Source organism: Phyllobates terribilis, unplaced genomic scaffold (assembly GCF_046119375.1).
Source record: "Phyllobates terribilis strain yellow unplaced genomic scaffold, ASM4611937v1 Scaffold_5__5_contigs__length_657084704, whole genome shotgun sequence".
Taxonomy (NCBI): Eukaryota; Metazoa; Chordata; class Amphibia; order Anura; family Dendrobatidae; genus Phyllobates; species Phyllobates terribilis.
In genome coordinates this window covers 459,979,895-459,995,414 of record NW_027362765.1, presented here as the reverse complement: position 1 = coordinate 459,995,414, position 15,520 = coordinate 459,979,895, and the positions used below count along the sequence as shown (strand labels likewise).

At 42.5% G+C, this 15,520-nt stretch overlaps 1 protein-coding gene and 1 long non-coding RNA gene across 3 annotated transcripts in view; one reads left to right on the top strand and one right to left on the bottom strand.

Annotated features, from left to right (window-relative positions):
• PLPP4 (phospholipid phosphatase 4) overlaps positions 1 to 8,433 on the top strand; it is a 207,710-nt gene extending 199,277 nt beyond the window's left edge. For both annotated transcript variants that reach the window (XM_073685383.1, XM_073685384.1), the window contains exons 6-7: positions 2,940 to 3,110; positions 6,447 to 8,433. In XM_073685383.1, the coding sequence (XP_073541484.1) occupies positions 2,940 to 3,110; positions 6,447 to 6,646 (371 nt within the window). In that variant the 3' untranslated portion in view covers positions 6,647 to 8,433. The remainder of the gene's footprint in view (positions 1 to 2,939; positions 3,111 to 6,446) is intronic.
• The window catches only part of LOC141273487 (uncharacterized), a 31,701-nt gene extending 17,342 nt beyond the window's left edge, over positions 1 to 14,359 (bottom strand). Inside the window, exons 1-2 of the long non-coding RNA XR_012322100.1 lie at positions 13,912 to 14,359; positions 13,545 to 13,628 (exon numbers count right to left, since the gene is read on the bottom strand). This is a non-coding gene — a long non-coding RNA (uncharacterized lncRNA). The remainder of the gene's footprint in view (positions 1 to 13,544; positions 13,629 to 13,911) is intronic.
• Between the last annotated feature and the right edge of the window lie 1,161 nt (positions 14,360 to 15,520).

Sequence of the window (15,520 nt, the reverse complement as noted above, 5' to 3'; positions counted from 1 at the left end):
TCAGACCACACTTGGAATACTGTGCTCAGTTATGGGCCCCAATATATAGAAAGGATATAAATGAGCTTGAAAAGGTACAAAGGAGGGCAACAAAATTAATAAAGGGAATGGAGGGACTGCAATACCCAGAGAGGTTGGCAAAACTAGGACTATTCAGCCTGGAAAAGAGAAGGTTGAGGGGGGACATAATAAATGTGTACAAATATGTTAGGGGACAGTATAGAGATCTTGCCCGGGATTTGTTCAAAAGGAGGGATATTACGGTAACAAGAGGGCACTCACTAAGACTGGAAGAGAAAAGGTTTCAGCACCAGCATAAGAAGGGGTTCTTTACGGTAAGAGCAGTGAGAATATGGAATTCACTGAGTGAGGAGACGGTAATGTCGGATTCACTACACCAGTTCAAGGGGGACTGGATGCTTTTCTAGATACCAGGCAGATTTCTGCATATACTTAAAAATAGAATAAAATAGTAGGTTGATACAGGGATTTATTCTGACTGCTGGTTTCAGAGTCGGGAGGGAATTTTTCCTCAGGTGAAGATTGGCTAAATCATTTGGGGTTTTTGCCCTCCTCTGGATCAACTTTAGCAACTACAGAACTTACAGGTCGAACTTGATGGACGCAAGTCTTTATTCGGCTTTTCAAACTATGTACTATGTATGTATGATGTGCCATCCTGGATGAGCTGCACTACCTGAACAACATCTGTGGGTTGTAGAGTCCGTCTCATGCTACCACGAGTGTGAAAGCACAACCAACATTCAGAAGTGACCAAAACATCAGCCAGAAAGCATTGGCACTGAGATGTGGTCTGTGGTCCCCATCTGGAGAACCACAGACCATATACAGTACAGACCAAAAGTTTGGACACACCTTCTCATTTAAAGATTTTTCTGTATTTTCATGACTATGAAAATTGTACATTCACACTGAAGGCATCAAAACTATGAATCAACACATGTGGAATTATATACTTAACAAAAAAAGTGTGAAAGAACTGAAAATATGTCTTATATTCTAGGTTCTTCAAAGTAGCCACCTTTTGCTTTGATGACTGCTTTGCACACTCTTGGCATTCTCATGATGAGCTTCAAGAGGTAGTCACTGGAAATGGTCTTCACTTCACAGGTGTGCCCTGTCAGGTTTAATAAGTGGGATTTCTTGCCTTATAAATGGGGTTGGGACCATCAGTTGTGTTGTACAGAAGTCAGGTGGATACACAGCTGATAGTCCTACTGAATAGACTGTTAAAATTTTTATTATGGCAAGAAAAAAGCAGCTAAGTAAAGTAAAACGAGTGGCCATCATTACTTTAAGAAATGAAGGTCAGTCAGTCCGAAAAATTGGGCAAACTTTGAAAGTGTCCCCAAGTGCAGTTGCAAAAACCATCAAGCGCTACAAAGAAACTGGCTCACATGAGGACCGCCCCAGGAAAGGAAGACCAAGAGTCACCTCTGCTTCTGAGGATAAGTTTATCCGAGTCACCAGCCTCAGAAATCGCAGGTTAACAGCAGCTCAGATTAGAGACCAGGTCAATGTCACACAGAGTCCTAGCAGCAGACACATCTCTTCAACAACTGTTAAGAGGAGACTTTGTGCAGCAGGCCTTCATGGTAAAATAGCTGCTAGGAAACCACTGCTAAGGACAGGCAACAAGCAGAAGAGACTTGTTTGGGCTAAAGAACACAAGGAATGGACATTAGACCAGTGGAAATCTGTGCTTTTGGTCTGATGAGTCCAAATTTGAGATCTTTGGTTCCAACCACCGTGTCTTTGTGCGACGCAGAAAAGGTGAACGGATGGACTCTACATGCCTGGTTCCCACCGTGAAGCATGGAGGAGGAGGTGTGATGGTGTGGGGGTGCTTTGCTGGTGACACTGTTGGGGATTTATTCAAAATTGAAGGCATACTGAACCAGCATGGCTACCACAGCATCTTGCAGCGGCATGCTATTCCATCCGGTTTGCGTTTAGTTGGACCATCATTTATTTTTCAACAGGACAATGACCCCCAACACACCTCCAGGCTGTGTAAGGGCTATTTGACCAAGAAGGAGAGTGATGGGGTGCTACGCCAGATGACCTGGCCTCCACAGTCACCAGACCTGAACCCAATCGAGATGGTTTGGGGTGAGCTGGACCGCAGAGTGAAGGCAAAAGGGCCAACAAGTGCTAAGCATCTCTGGGAACTCCTTCAAGATTGTTGGAAGACCATTTCCGGTGACTACCTCTTGAAGCTCATCAAGAGAATGCCAAGTGTGTGCAAAGCAGTCATCAAAGCAAAAGGTGGCTACTTTGAAGAACCTAGAATATAAGACATATTTTCAGTTGTTTCACACTTTTTTGTTCAGTATATAATTCCACATGTGTTAATTCATAGTTTTGATGCCTTCAGTGTGAATGTACAATTTTCATAGTCATGAAAATACAGAAAAATCTTTAAATGAGGTGAGTCCAAACTTTTGGTCTGTACTGTGTGTATATATATATATATATATATATTATATATATATATATATATATAGGGATATGTATACCAGAAAGGGCCCCTGGATGGGGTACATTACTACATAATGAAGGGGAGGCGTGCGAACACATATGTCTTTATAGGATTTAGAACGTTACAGGGGCCCATACAACTGACTAACATGCCGGGAAAAAGGGATGGAGACCAGGTCCAAATTTTGCATCGGGGGCCATCAATAATTTTGGGGCTTGTTGGTTTTTCTTCAGAAAAATAGACGATTTTTAACTTTTCCTCAAAGCATCGCTTTATGGGTCCATCAACTTTCCCATCAAATTGCCATAATTTACTGTTTCTACTTGGATTGATTTGCCGCTCACTAGGCTATGAGTGTATTTAACATCTACATTTTTCTTCCAATCATTTATTTTATGTATACCACTACCTTTTTTTCTGATATTTTTTACCACAGTTGCATTTTCGGGCCTTGGATTCACCTCTTTCTACCTGGCAGGGAAATTACATTGTTTTACAGAATTGGGACAAGGGAAGAGCTGGCGTCTCTGTGCCACAATCCTGCCTCTATATTGTGCTATGATGATCGCACTTTCACGGATGTGTGATTACAAACATCACTGGCAAGGTAAGAACTTACAAGTAATGATGATGGCATTCTACTTGAATTGTAAGACATTCCACCCCTTCCTGCAGAATGAATCGCACGCACATCATAGAATGCCTTCTGTTAAGCAAACTGATGAACATCACATTAATCAAACAGGCCCACAGCTGTGTCTGTGCGATTACCATGGGACTGTGGTGGTGACTGACAGCTAGACTACTGCTGTAAAAGCTGAGATGACAGAAAAAAAAACATCTGATCCAGGATATTTAACTTTTTTAGATGTCGCTTTCAATTGTTACTAGAATCTTTATGGCCCCCTTCAGGCATTGATAAGTTGCCATGGCAGCCAGAGGCCTAAAAAAAGCCTCAAAACCTTCTATAACTTCATACTTATGAGACTGAGCATATGACGCACCCCCTGGGCCTGTGCTGCACAGGGGATACCCGGAGTCGGGCCTTCTGTAAGATCCTGGGGGTTGTAGTCTCCGTGTGGCGGCGACCCGGTCCGTGCCCAGGGTGGTCAAACCAGTTGCAGTCTATTGGTACTGTAATTGTCCGACTACGCCACCCGTGGATTGCGGTCAGTGGGGACCGCCGCTGCGCTGCAGACCGCTGAGGCTGATGTTATATGCGCAGCCAGGAATGGGATTACTCCCCACGGGAGAAGTATTGCCTCAGGGCAGCTACAGTGAATGTTGGGAGTGATGGTGTGAGCGTCCCAGTATTGATGGTGCTGGTGCAGCGATGAAACACAGAGACTTGTAATTGCAGTTTCCAATGCTTTACTCACAGTTGTTATTCTGGTCACTTGTGCACGAGGGACCGCCGGAGCCGTGCTGCGTTCACCAGGCTAGGGACTCGACCAACTCCCAGGCAATTCCAGAGCGTGGCACAGGGCTCCCTTCCTTTCCTTTCTCTGGCCGTCCCCACCCTGTGACCCACCTTTGTCCAGCTCCCTCGGGCCTTCTCTTGGCGGAACCTATCTCCGGTTTCCCTGACCCTATGCGGTATGCTTTCCTGGTGGATGTAGTGAGGGGTCGCACCAAGATGTGGTAACAACCTCCGGTCTTTGGCTGAGGAATCTGTTGCCTCCACCAATCTGGGTTACGGTACCCTGTTCTGCCAACCCTTCACCCTGTATCTCCTGGGCATATGGGGTTCCTTCTGTCCTCGTGTCTCTGGGCCTTTCTCTGTGTTCCTTGCTTCCTTTCTCCTCTGTTCCAGTTCCTTCCTTACTTTCCTTTTTGTTCCTTCTCCTCTCTCTTTCTCCTGTTTCTGGCCTCCACTCCAGGCCCGCCTCTGGAGCTGTGCCAGCCCTCTCTGTGTATGAGCCCAGGTGACTTGCAACCAATGGGCTCCTCCCTATGCCCAGAAACCCACCCCTATCTGCTCCTACACCACTGGGTATTTCACCCCCCGCCCCACTCCAGCCAGGGACAGATGCTGTCGTGCCTGCACTTCTGTCTAGTGGGAGCACCGTTGACCTGTCCCTCGGAAATGGGGTGTATGTGGTGCATGCAGCTAAACGAGTCCTGGTCCACACTCCATCCTTACCCGGGAGTGGAATATCACACCTTTGGTTTGAGGTGCAATACCCCTGTAGCAGCCAAGCCCTCGGGGTGCTACACATAAGTAGTGTATGTAGCATTTTCAACTACTTTTTATTGCTGTAATTTTAACTTGACTTGGGGTGGTAGCCATGGGCGAGGTACTCGTCTCTTTTGCCCCAGCACGTTATATGCTGGTGGGGTTCCTGGCTGGGTGTGTGGACCTTGTCTGCGGGGGCGCTACATTCTTGCAGGCCACATGATTCTGGTGCCTTCATCTGGCCAGGACCGGATGTTGATCTGTTCAATGAGGGAGACCACCACTCAAAAAATAAACCGTCTTTTACTGAACATCAGCTTGGTGGGATTATATACAATAGATAGTGGGGGCATAACTTCATGAACATGTCTTTCACAAGAGGGAGCATCTTCATACATAGTCTCTCTACCTCTTGTTCTTGCCTCACGTTTCTGTCTTTACCACCACTCAACACACTACAACAGTCAATGAAGTGAGAGTCTTATTCTCAACCCGCAGTTCCACATCCTCTTCCCTCTTATGGAAACTATATTGCCAATATGGCCGATACTTAGCTTCTCTGTTACTGACGCCTTGGAACTCCCGCCCGGGGCAATCTCTTCATCTCACATTCTCTGTTCCATTCTGTCCCGTTACCTCTCTGAATTATAAACTTGGGTCCAAACTGCTAGGCATCCTGTTCCAGGACCTGTCTCCGTTTGATCACTCTGACCTTCTGTCAGTTTTCCTTCCTCTTTACTCAGGATCATGCCATCCACTGTCAGTCTCCTCTCACTTTGGGGGCACCCACATCATGCGGCTCTACTACTGTCCAGACCTTAGGTCTACTTTTACTACACGCTGGGCCCTATCTAATGTCTTCACAGTAAACTGTCTCCTTCCCTTCACCTTATCCCCTCCCATTCTGGGCTAGTCCCAATCATTAACTCTCAGGTTATGTGCCCACAGTCAGTAGCCGCCTGTGGCCCCGACGCTGCGTAATAGCCACGCGGCTTCCGCCCTCATTATGCAGATGAGTGATGTAATTTTTTTTTTTTTCACATGCAAATTTTCCTAATAGATGTTAATCTATAGGGAAAGTCCACTATCAGACCCACAAGAGAAATTGACATGCTGCGGGTTTGAAAATGTAATTTTCCGCGGGTGATCCGTAGGTGTACAGAGACGCATAGTGGACATCGGATTTCTAGAAATCCCATCCACTATGCCGTAACATCTGGACATAGACATGCAGCTTCAAACCCGCAGCAGCTCCTGACCATGTGTACATACCCTCACTCACCCTACTGTCAGGCAGAACAGAACACCAACACTAATAACGCATGTCACAATTCACATTATACCCCATATCAGTACTCTTGTCTTCAAGGAGGAACATGGGTCCACCTTACAAAATGACTGAGCATGACTGCAGATTCAGACTACACAGCGCATGTTTGTAGAATCGTTTACGTTCAAATGAATTCTATACTTGTATTTTAGCCTCCTGCACCACTTTTCATAGTTTAGAAGATAAGTTTAAAGGGATTGATCAGCAGAGAATTTTTTTTTTTTAAAGGGCGCAGTCTGGTTAAAAGAAAAAATAACTAAATTAAGTAATACCCTCAGCAATACCAAGCAGCTCCAGTTCTAATGCTGCTTTACCAAATATTCCTGGCTTGAACCCCGTGGTTACACTCGGCTGATCGCTGACTCCATTGACCAAAATTCAGACTCATCACATGCCATACAGTTAATAGATTAATTTTTTTATCTCCTTTTTTCCAGATGCCTTCGTAGGTGGTGTGATTGGTCTGATTTTGGCCTATATCTGTTACCGGCAACATTACCCAGAATTGACGCATTCTTCCTGCCACCGCCCCTCTGTATGTCTCCGTCAGGTTACCACCCAAAAGAAAGAGGAACCAACACCTACTGAAAACAATGACAGCTTAATGCATGAAGGGATGACAGAGGGTCCCGTATGACCAGCGAGTGGTCTCATTTGACTCAAAGCCACACACAGCCTCATTTTGAGAGGTTTCCTGCACTGTGTGTACAGTACCAGGCATTGTATCTATGTGACCAGCAGTTTTACAATGAATGCAATGACAATGTCTACCATATTACAGAGGTATAATATCATCTACAGGCATCTACATCTCCATGCAGAATCTGTGCTACAGTTTTACGATGGTGCTGTTTGTCCACATTTTGTAACGTCCACCTACTGATACCATCTGGCTCATTTTTGTAGTCTATGTAGAAGATCATACTACCAGCTTGTCATTGAAGGTTTGTGTTCTCTATCTAAACACAGTGCAGGAATCTTCGTTCCAACCACTGAAGCACTTCTGCAGACTCATATAAGATGTCCGGTACCACGCTCGTCCTTGGTTGTGCCGGCATTCTTGTAGCTTCATTGTACATGTCTGATGTCTACTGTTGTGTTGCTGTGTAACACAGGTTTTTCTAAATTTCAACATTGACATTTTGATGTTTTGCACTGATAAAAAAATGACATGATAGATATATTTAAATGTCCATGCATGTAGTTGATTATGATGTCCTGTGTAATTTTGGGATTGATGCTAAGAATTCTTTGATGCATGTGAAGCTTTCTCTTAATCACTGATATCATATCCTGAGAGTGCAATAATCACCTGTTGGTTGGTGATGGTAAGCTATTAACAATGGAGAGGGATTTCACTCCTACTTGATATACAAAGCCACATACTAAAAATACTACCTATCACCATTCTGGGGCTGACTTTTTTATTTAATGACAGAATAAGCTGATGATTTTTCGAAATATAACCTATTAGCCAAAGTGGTCACAAGTGTCCTTAATGCCTCAACCCTACATGGCCCTCCTGGCTCTGAAAGAGCGAGATCTTACGTCTTGTAATGAAATTTGCACTAACCCAACACTGCTGCAGACTTTACTAAGCGGTTATCGAAGGGTGACCTGATTACAGCAGTTACCATTTGGTAAAGTATGTGGCGGTGCTGGTTAAGTGCAAACAACTCGATCTTTCGAAGATGGTTGTGTGATCCCGCTCTGCTTGCAGGGTTCCCATATCCTGGAAGTTTGGACCACACTTTGGATTGAAAGTTGGGTCTTTTAGGGACTTTTGTGACCACTTTTGTTTATAGATGATGTTTAGGAAATACCAATCTAGGACTGCCCTTTTTATTTAAAAAAACAATGGCAGCCTCAGACTGGAGATAGGTAGTCTTTAAAGGAACACTAAACCTAGAAAGGAACATTTAATTTAAAGAAGAAACTCACTGGCTCAATTATCTAAAGCATTTTCTGTATGATTGTGAAACAGTCAGTTGGATAGAAATCCCAGTGAGAACAAATAGGTTAATTTCCTGCTGATCAATTCCATCTGGAAGAAGCACTCCCATAAAATATTTTTTTCGTCTTAATATATTACAGTCATTAGATTATATAGGCCTGTGTACATACAATTGCTCATTTTACCCTTCTACCCTGTTAATTATTCTCTTTTCCTTTAGGTCTATGACATCATGTGATTAAAAACTGACTAGCTGAATCCTTCTAAGCTCTATGTAGAAACAAGAAGTCTCTTTTCCCTGCATCAGTCATAAGTCACTGCAAAATTCCTGACAGGAGAGATGAGCAGAGCAGATGTGTCAGGAGTTGAAGAGGGGGACATAGAGCTTAGAAAGATTCAGCTGGTTGTTTTAAATCACGTGCTGTGTGCTGTCATAGACCTAATGGAAAAGAGAAGAATTAACTGTGTAGAAAGGCAAAACAAGCAATTGTAAGTACACAGTGCTATATAATATGATGATTGCACTGTATTAAGTGGATACAAATTTTGATGGGAGGAGGAGTGCTTCTTTAAGCTGATGGCTGCCTAAAGTCTCACCTTCTTAAAGAGAACCTGACAACTGATACATGCTTCTTGATCCATGAGCAGCATATATCAGACAATGACTACGTGATTTCAGCCATATATATTTAACTAGGCAGCACGGTGGCTCAATGGTTAGCACTGTTCCTTTGCAACGCTGGGGTCTGGGGTTCTCTGCAAAGGACAACATCTGCAAAGAGTTTGTATGTTCTCCCCTTGTTTGCGTGGGTTTCAGCCGGGTTCTCTGGTTTCCTCCCACACTTCAAAAACATACTGATAGGGAACTTAGATTGTGGGCCCCGATGGGGACAACGCTGCTGATATCTGATGAGTTTTGTGTAATTATTGGTGCTGTAGAAGTCAGTAAAATAAATTCTGAAGAGCTGCAGTATTTCAGAGAAATAGACCTCTCCCTACACACGCATGCAAAGAGAAATCTGTCAGTCACTGGCATAGGCATGGAGAAACCACTGGGGAAGCCGTAGGTTTTAAATTATGCTTTTCTCTCTTTTCAAGGTTAAACTTATGGCTTAAATTATGCAGCCAGAGTCTGATACATGTTGTGGATCGGGTAGCATGTATCAGCTGACGGCTGTCTTCAAAAAAAGGGCATGAAGTTAAGTAATCTTTTGTTTTACTGCAAAGGGGAGAGATTCTGCTGCAGCCAGGTGTCTTACAGCCACACACAGAACAGGGAGAAAGAGGGGGAAGACTTGGTTGAATATCGGGAGACACACCTAAAAGGTTCTTTATATTTTTCTCAAGTGTAATTGTAAGATGAGCCAAAATAAGATGAGAAAAAGAGATTAAGGGAGGAACTTTATTTTTTTTGCATGAAAATTAGTTTTTGGTGTTCCTTTTAAGATGTGTTTTTGATCAAATGACTGAAACGTTTCAATCACATGTCTGTTTCATGCAATGTACTGTATATTTTAATGGACAATTCTCTTTTAACTTTATGTATGTTGGGCTACTACCATTCCTTTTGATTTTCCTTCTACTAAATCCCATAACTTGAGACAGTAATTTGCCTGAAAAAGGGTAATACGGGTTTCCTACTTACTGCCAATAAAAGTAATTTGTACAATTTTTGTAGAATACTTTGTTTTCCAGGCTGATCTTTAGAGGACATTGCAAGGAATGAGCTCCTCCTGCATTGAGCTTGACACAAGTTTTTATAACTAAATAATGCTCTGAGTTAAAAAAAATGATCGAGTCCGGCTAATGTTGAAAATGTAACCACATAGGGCACATAGAGACACAGCTGTCATTCACAGTATTCTTGAATTTAATTATTTTCCAGAGGTTTGACAGGTAATTACAAGATATTAGATTGAAATGTTAAAAATTTAATACATGATAAATGAGGTAAATGCATTTAATTGTGATTGCTATATTCAGCACTTATGTGCAGACCCGGAAAGGGTCCTAAGGAAATTTCTCAAATCTCTCAACTTTTTGGATAGTCAAAGAGGAAAACATATGGCTCATTGTGTGAAGCATCAATCTTTCATCCATGTCTTAGGGCTTATGCAGGCGAGTGTATAAATCGGACGTGTGCTGTTCAATTTTTGATCGGATAGCACATGGACAGCAAACTGACCCACATCACCAATAGGGTTGTTAAGGTGAATGATTTTTTTCTCAGTCCAATTGGGAAAAAAAATTTAAGCATGCACTACTTTTTTTGCGGATTTCGGATAAGGCTCACCCATTCAAGACTATGGGTGAGTAAAAAAAAATCGGATCCCACACAGATCATCCCTGTGGCATCCAATTGTTACGGATACATTTCTATTATAAACTTAGGAAACTGTATTTGATCATGTATATTTTTTAATGCAGATGTATGAAAATGGATTGGTTGCACTCGGATGTCACACGAATGAAAAAAAGTTTTCTGGATGAAACTCTTACTATTTTTCATATGCTCACCTACAGCCGGCCTTAAAGGGGTTGTCCAGGCTTATCACAAATGCATGCAGTCACTCTATGTGACTGCAGACGTGTGAGCCCTCACATTGTGTGCACAGCATGATGTGGGGATTCTCCAGTGCTGGTCACGAGATCTGGTGGTCATTTTACTGCAAATATGCAATATGCATACTCCCAGCCACATTCCAACTAGACATGTGCGGTCTTGCTCAAAATACTTGTCTAGTTGGAATGTGGCCAGAAGTATGTATACCGCATATGTACGGTCACATGACCGCTCGGTCTCGCTGTCAGCACCAGAGAATAACAAGTCACAAGGACTCACAAGTCTGTGTCACATAAAGTGACTGCATACTTTTGTGATAAGCCTGAAAAACCCCTTTAAACTGATTAATTTTTCATTTATATATCAGCACAAAAATCACCAGGACAGTTGTGAACTATAAATTGCATTATATGTAGTCATGGTGTGCTAATTAGGAAAAGCACTTAGGCTGTGTGCCCACAAAGAATTATCGGTGAGTTTTTGACACTGCGTCTTACAGTTCCAGCAAAGTGAATGGGATTTATAGAAATCTTATGCCCTCTGTGCTTCTTTTTTTACTCAGCGTAAACTGATCTGCAGTGTGTGTTTCAAATCCACAACATGTCAATTTCTCTCATGGATACACTGAGTTTTGTTGTGTGAGGATTTTTCCCATAGACTTGCATCAGATGAGGAAAATCTGCTTTTAGCAAAGTTTTTAAGCCATTTTTGTATGTGTTTGCTTTTTTGTGTGCAGCTTTGTGAGTGGAGTTTAGTGATTGCAGAAGTTTTTGCCTAATTCATCAAATGCGAATTATAAAAATTGGAACATTTTGAGCACGTCTACTTTAGTCCCTCCCTTGGTACAGTTTTTTTGCATGTTCCCAAAAGTCGCATCTGCTACAACATTTTAAAACAGATGCGACTTTTTGCTAAAAAGAAAAAAAATAGCAAAAAAGGTTAATAACCATTAAATAACCCTTTTTTTTACTTTGCGCCAAATTCATGAACTGCTTTCCGCTATTTAGATAAATTCAGTGCAATAAACATTACCAAATACCTAAAGACAAAAACAGAAGGGTGATGTAAAAAATACACTTTTTGGAGGTATATATTAAATATATTTATATAAATATATTTACACATTTGATTCAGTTTGAAAAGAAACACTTTAGGAAATATAATGAGGTTTCCGGGATTAGAAAAAAGAATTTGCTTTTTTCTCCATAAATAGCACCATTTTTTGGTCTGGGCTGTAACTAAGATTCTTACACTTTAACAAGAATGAAGTGCAGTACCAGATACAGGTCATGGACAAGAGTGGTGCTGTTTATGGGGAAAAAAATATTTTCTATTACTTTTTTCTCAGTAATTTTTGTGATGCTTTAACAAGCATTTTGGGTGATGTTTTTAATTTGTAACCTCATGTGTTTAAACATGCTTTTTTTTTCAATCGGTCTCTCTAAGGAGAAAAATATCCCCAAAAATGCAATTCCTATAGCATTGCTGTGTTTTGAACAAAATGCCACAGACTCCAAAAGCTTTCATAGAATCATAGAATGGTAGAGTTGGAGGGGACCTCCAGGGTCATGGCGTCCAACCCCCTGCTCAATGCAGGATTCACTAAACCATCTCAGACAGATGTCTGTCCAGCCTTTGTTTGGAGACGTCCATTGAATGAGAACTCGCCACCTCTTGTGGCCGCCTGTTCCACTCATTGATCACCCTCACTGTCAAAAAGTTTTTTTCTAATATCTAATTTGTATCTTCTCCCTTTGTAAGAAGACTTTTTCACCCTACATGTGTGGCACCAATTGGGTGCTAAACGCAAAACATTGATTTCTCCTGGAAGTCCGTTTTAATGTTCGGAGTTCCTAGGGAAGTCCAGAGACCAGAGAGATTTTCCAGCTTCAAAGTTTGGGTCCCTGTTATTTTCAATGGGGTTCAGGTTCTGGTTCAAGTTTGGGTACAGTTGTGGTACCCGAAATGAACTTTGGACTACAGTTCGGGTCGGGTACCAGAAATCGAACTTCCTCGGGTCCGATCATTCTTAGTAGTGGGGTTATTTTTATTAACAAATAAAAATGCAGTAAAAAATGGCACTAAAAAACATGCGATTTGTGATTTCAGCCTAACGGAGCAAACAGGGGCAAGTATTACATATTACAACTACAGGTCGGTATTCCTTGTAGCCTAAACACTTTCATTATTAATGGACTTGTCTTTCTAAGATGTCAATCCTTAATTTGATTTGACAAATCTCTATTTTAAAAAAGTGCTGTCAGCCTGCGTTTTACTACACGGTACTATGACGTGAACTATTCTATCCCCATTCTCCGATCGCTCCCGTTCTTTTATCAGGGCAGGAAATATCATCATTGCCAGATGACATTTTCATCAATTAGACTGGGTGAACCTCACCTCTGCCCGAACAGTCTGTAGCAGATACAGAAATCCGATAAAGGTTTCCGTTTCCCTTTGACTGGATGGGTTAAAAATGTTGATATTGATTTTTAAATTATTAAATGAAAAGTACATTTTCTAGCTCACAAACTCCGCTATGGGATTGTCTGAATGTCTTGTTTATTAGCAGATACAATTTTTCTCATAAACAGTTGGTGCAGATCGCTAGATTAAATGCCCAGGAGGAACCTGCACTGAGTGTAAATGAAGCCGTCTAGATCTCCTTTGCCCGGCGGTGCGCACCTACAGGTACAAAGGGGTTTTCGTATTTAATTTTATAACTAATTCCTGAATGTGTTACCGAATACGAAAACAACCCATTATCCCGCCGCGGTGATTTAACAATTTTTGTCGATTTAATGACAACAGAACAAAACCTTACTTAAGCCTCAGACTTAAATGGAGATTTCATTACAACACAATCACTGAGGCATACCGCTCTTGTTCTTTTAAGCCTAAATAGCTAAAATTCAGTGCTGTGCAATCTCTTTATAGAAGTCAAGCTATTTTTGCTAATATAGATGTAACACCCCTTCAGGGCTACCACGGTACGCTGGGTGTTATGGGGGGTCTCACCTCTCTAGGGCGCAGTGCCTCCAGCCGAATCTTGATTGGAGCTCTCTCTAGGACTGCAGAAGGACTGTTATCTTCTGCCAGGGACTGTAAAACAGTTAACAGGTTTATTGCTATGCAGCAGAAATGAGGTCGATTTAAAGAAACAACATACAATACAGGTAACGGTGCTCTATAAAAATCATATACACATCACAATCTAATTCTTCCTCGCCCCTGCAAATATAACGTAGCAGGGTTCCCCTTTTCTTGTATTAACTCAGTCCAAACGTTGGGGCCCAGTTGCCGCGGATGTTGGTGCGCAAATTTATAACCGTTGGTGCACTTAGATGAACATTAACGTAAAAAGTCTGGGGCGTAGGGTACTCACTGTAACTGGCGCTGGTAGAACCACAAGTCTCAAAAGGGCACTCACGGTGCGTCTCAACCGGTTGTAGGTTTCCTTGGACACCAGCTGGGGGCGGCAGGATTCAGGCCTTTATACGGTGGGAGTGCCGGCAGAACTCTCCGAGTCCTTGATGTCACTTGCTTCACCGGGTGACAGGGCCGCGCTCTCTCCAGATGCGCGGGTATATCAGAGGGGACGGCAACGCTCCGCAGCATAGCGGGATACAAGTCCACAGCGCTCCGTGTTTCACAACAACAAGCTGCCACACTTCCTTTCCTCTCTAGTTTTACTTTCACTTTCTCTCCAGCTCCCTCCCCCAAGTCCCTCTTCCCTCCTATCTTTCCAGGCTGTGTCATCTGACTGAAACAAGGGTCCATGGGAATTGTAGTCCACTCCAGCTCAGGGAAAGAACGATTAATGTCTGTAGGTCCCTGTTTAACAGCAGCTGCAAAGCTCTTCTTAGTGTCTGTAAGTCCCAGTATACCGGTAGCTGCTCTGACAGTTCCATGTGCAGGTGTTACATAGATTTCCAAATTCCCAGCACAGACACTGAGTTAAAGGGAACCTGTCACTAGAAAAAACACTATTAACCTCAGATATGGGGTTAATCTGCAGATTAATAGCATTGTTAACCTGCCTGGCGCCTGCAGTTAGCTAAACGCTGGGGGGAGAAAACTAACTTTATTCCCCCCAGCAGCGTTCCAGTTACAGCCATGGAGGCGGCACTGGCGCAGGTTCAGTCACCGCTCTGAATATACAGAGCCTTGGCTGTAACCGGGCCCATACTGACTGCCAGCCCCAGTGCAAAGCCAGTGTCAGTCAGGGCCGAGGTCTTGGTTACAGCCACCAACCTGTATACTCAGACGCCGGGCAGGTTAGTAACGCTATTAAACTACAGATTAACCCCATATCTGCAGGTTAATCGAGTTTTTTCTGGTGACAGGTTCCCTTTAAAGGGAGTCTGTCAGCTTAAACTAACCGTATAAACTAGGGGTTAGTAAGGAGGGGGAAAAGGGATTTAGCTATGTGAATAAAATATAACTTTTATTTCAATATATAAAATAATTAATTGAGTAAAAGAATCACATACACCCAAACTTCTGGGCATATATTAAATCACTGCTGTATGTCACTTGGTATATATATATTAGACAGCTGTGAAACACTAGAGTCCCGGATGCACTTGCAAAATGTAATAATTTTTAACTTTAAATAAATCAATAGCCAGTGTCCCTTATATAATCAGTTGTCCAGGACTAAGTAATCTCTGCTATTAAGTAATTGGGTCAGTAAAATATTGCTTGTTATTCAAAAGGGTTACTAGTGAATATACCATATATGTTAATGATGAACGCAGAATAGATAGTCAGTATCGTGTCCTGTGGAATGGACTGAGACACGCAGTATCACCATGCAAGATGCAATGCTGTGCCTCTGTTATATCTATAATAGAGTAGAAGGCATGACAATCAACATCCCACAGATCGCAGCCAGTCTGTGGAAATGTGTCATGTCCATTATACACAGGACTGACACTCATCTTATGGGAGGAGATTGGCAGGCAGAGATGCATGATGTCACTGTGCAGGAG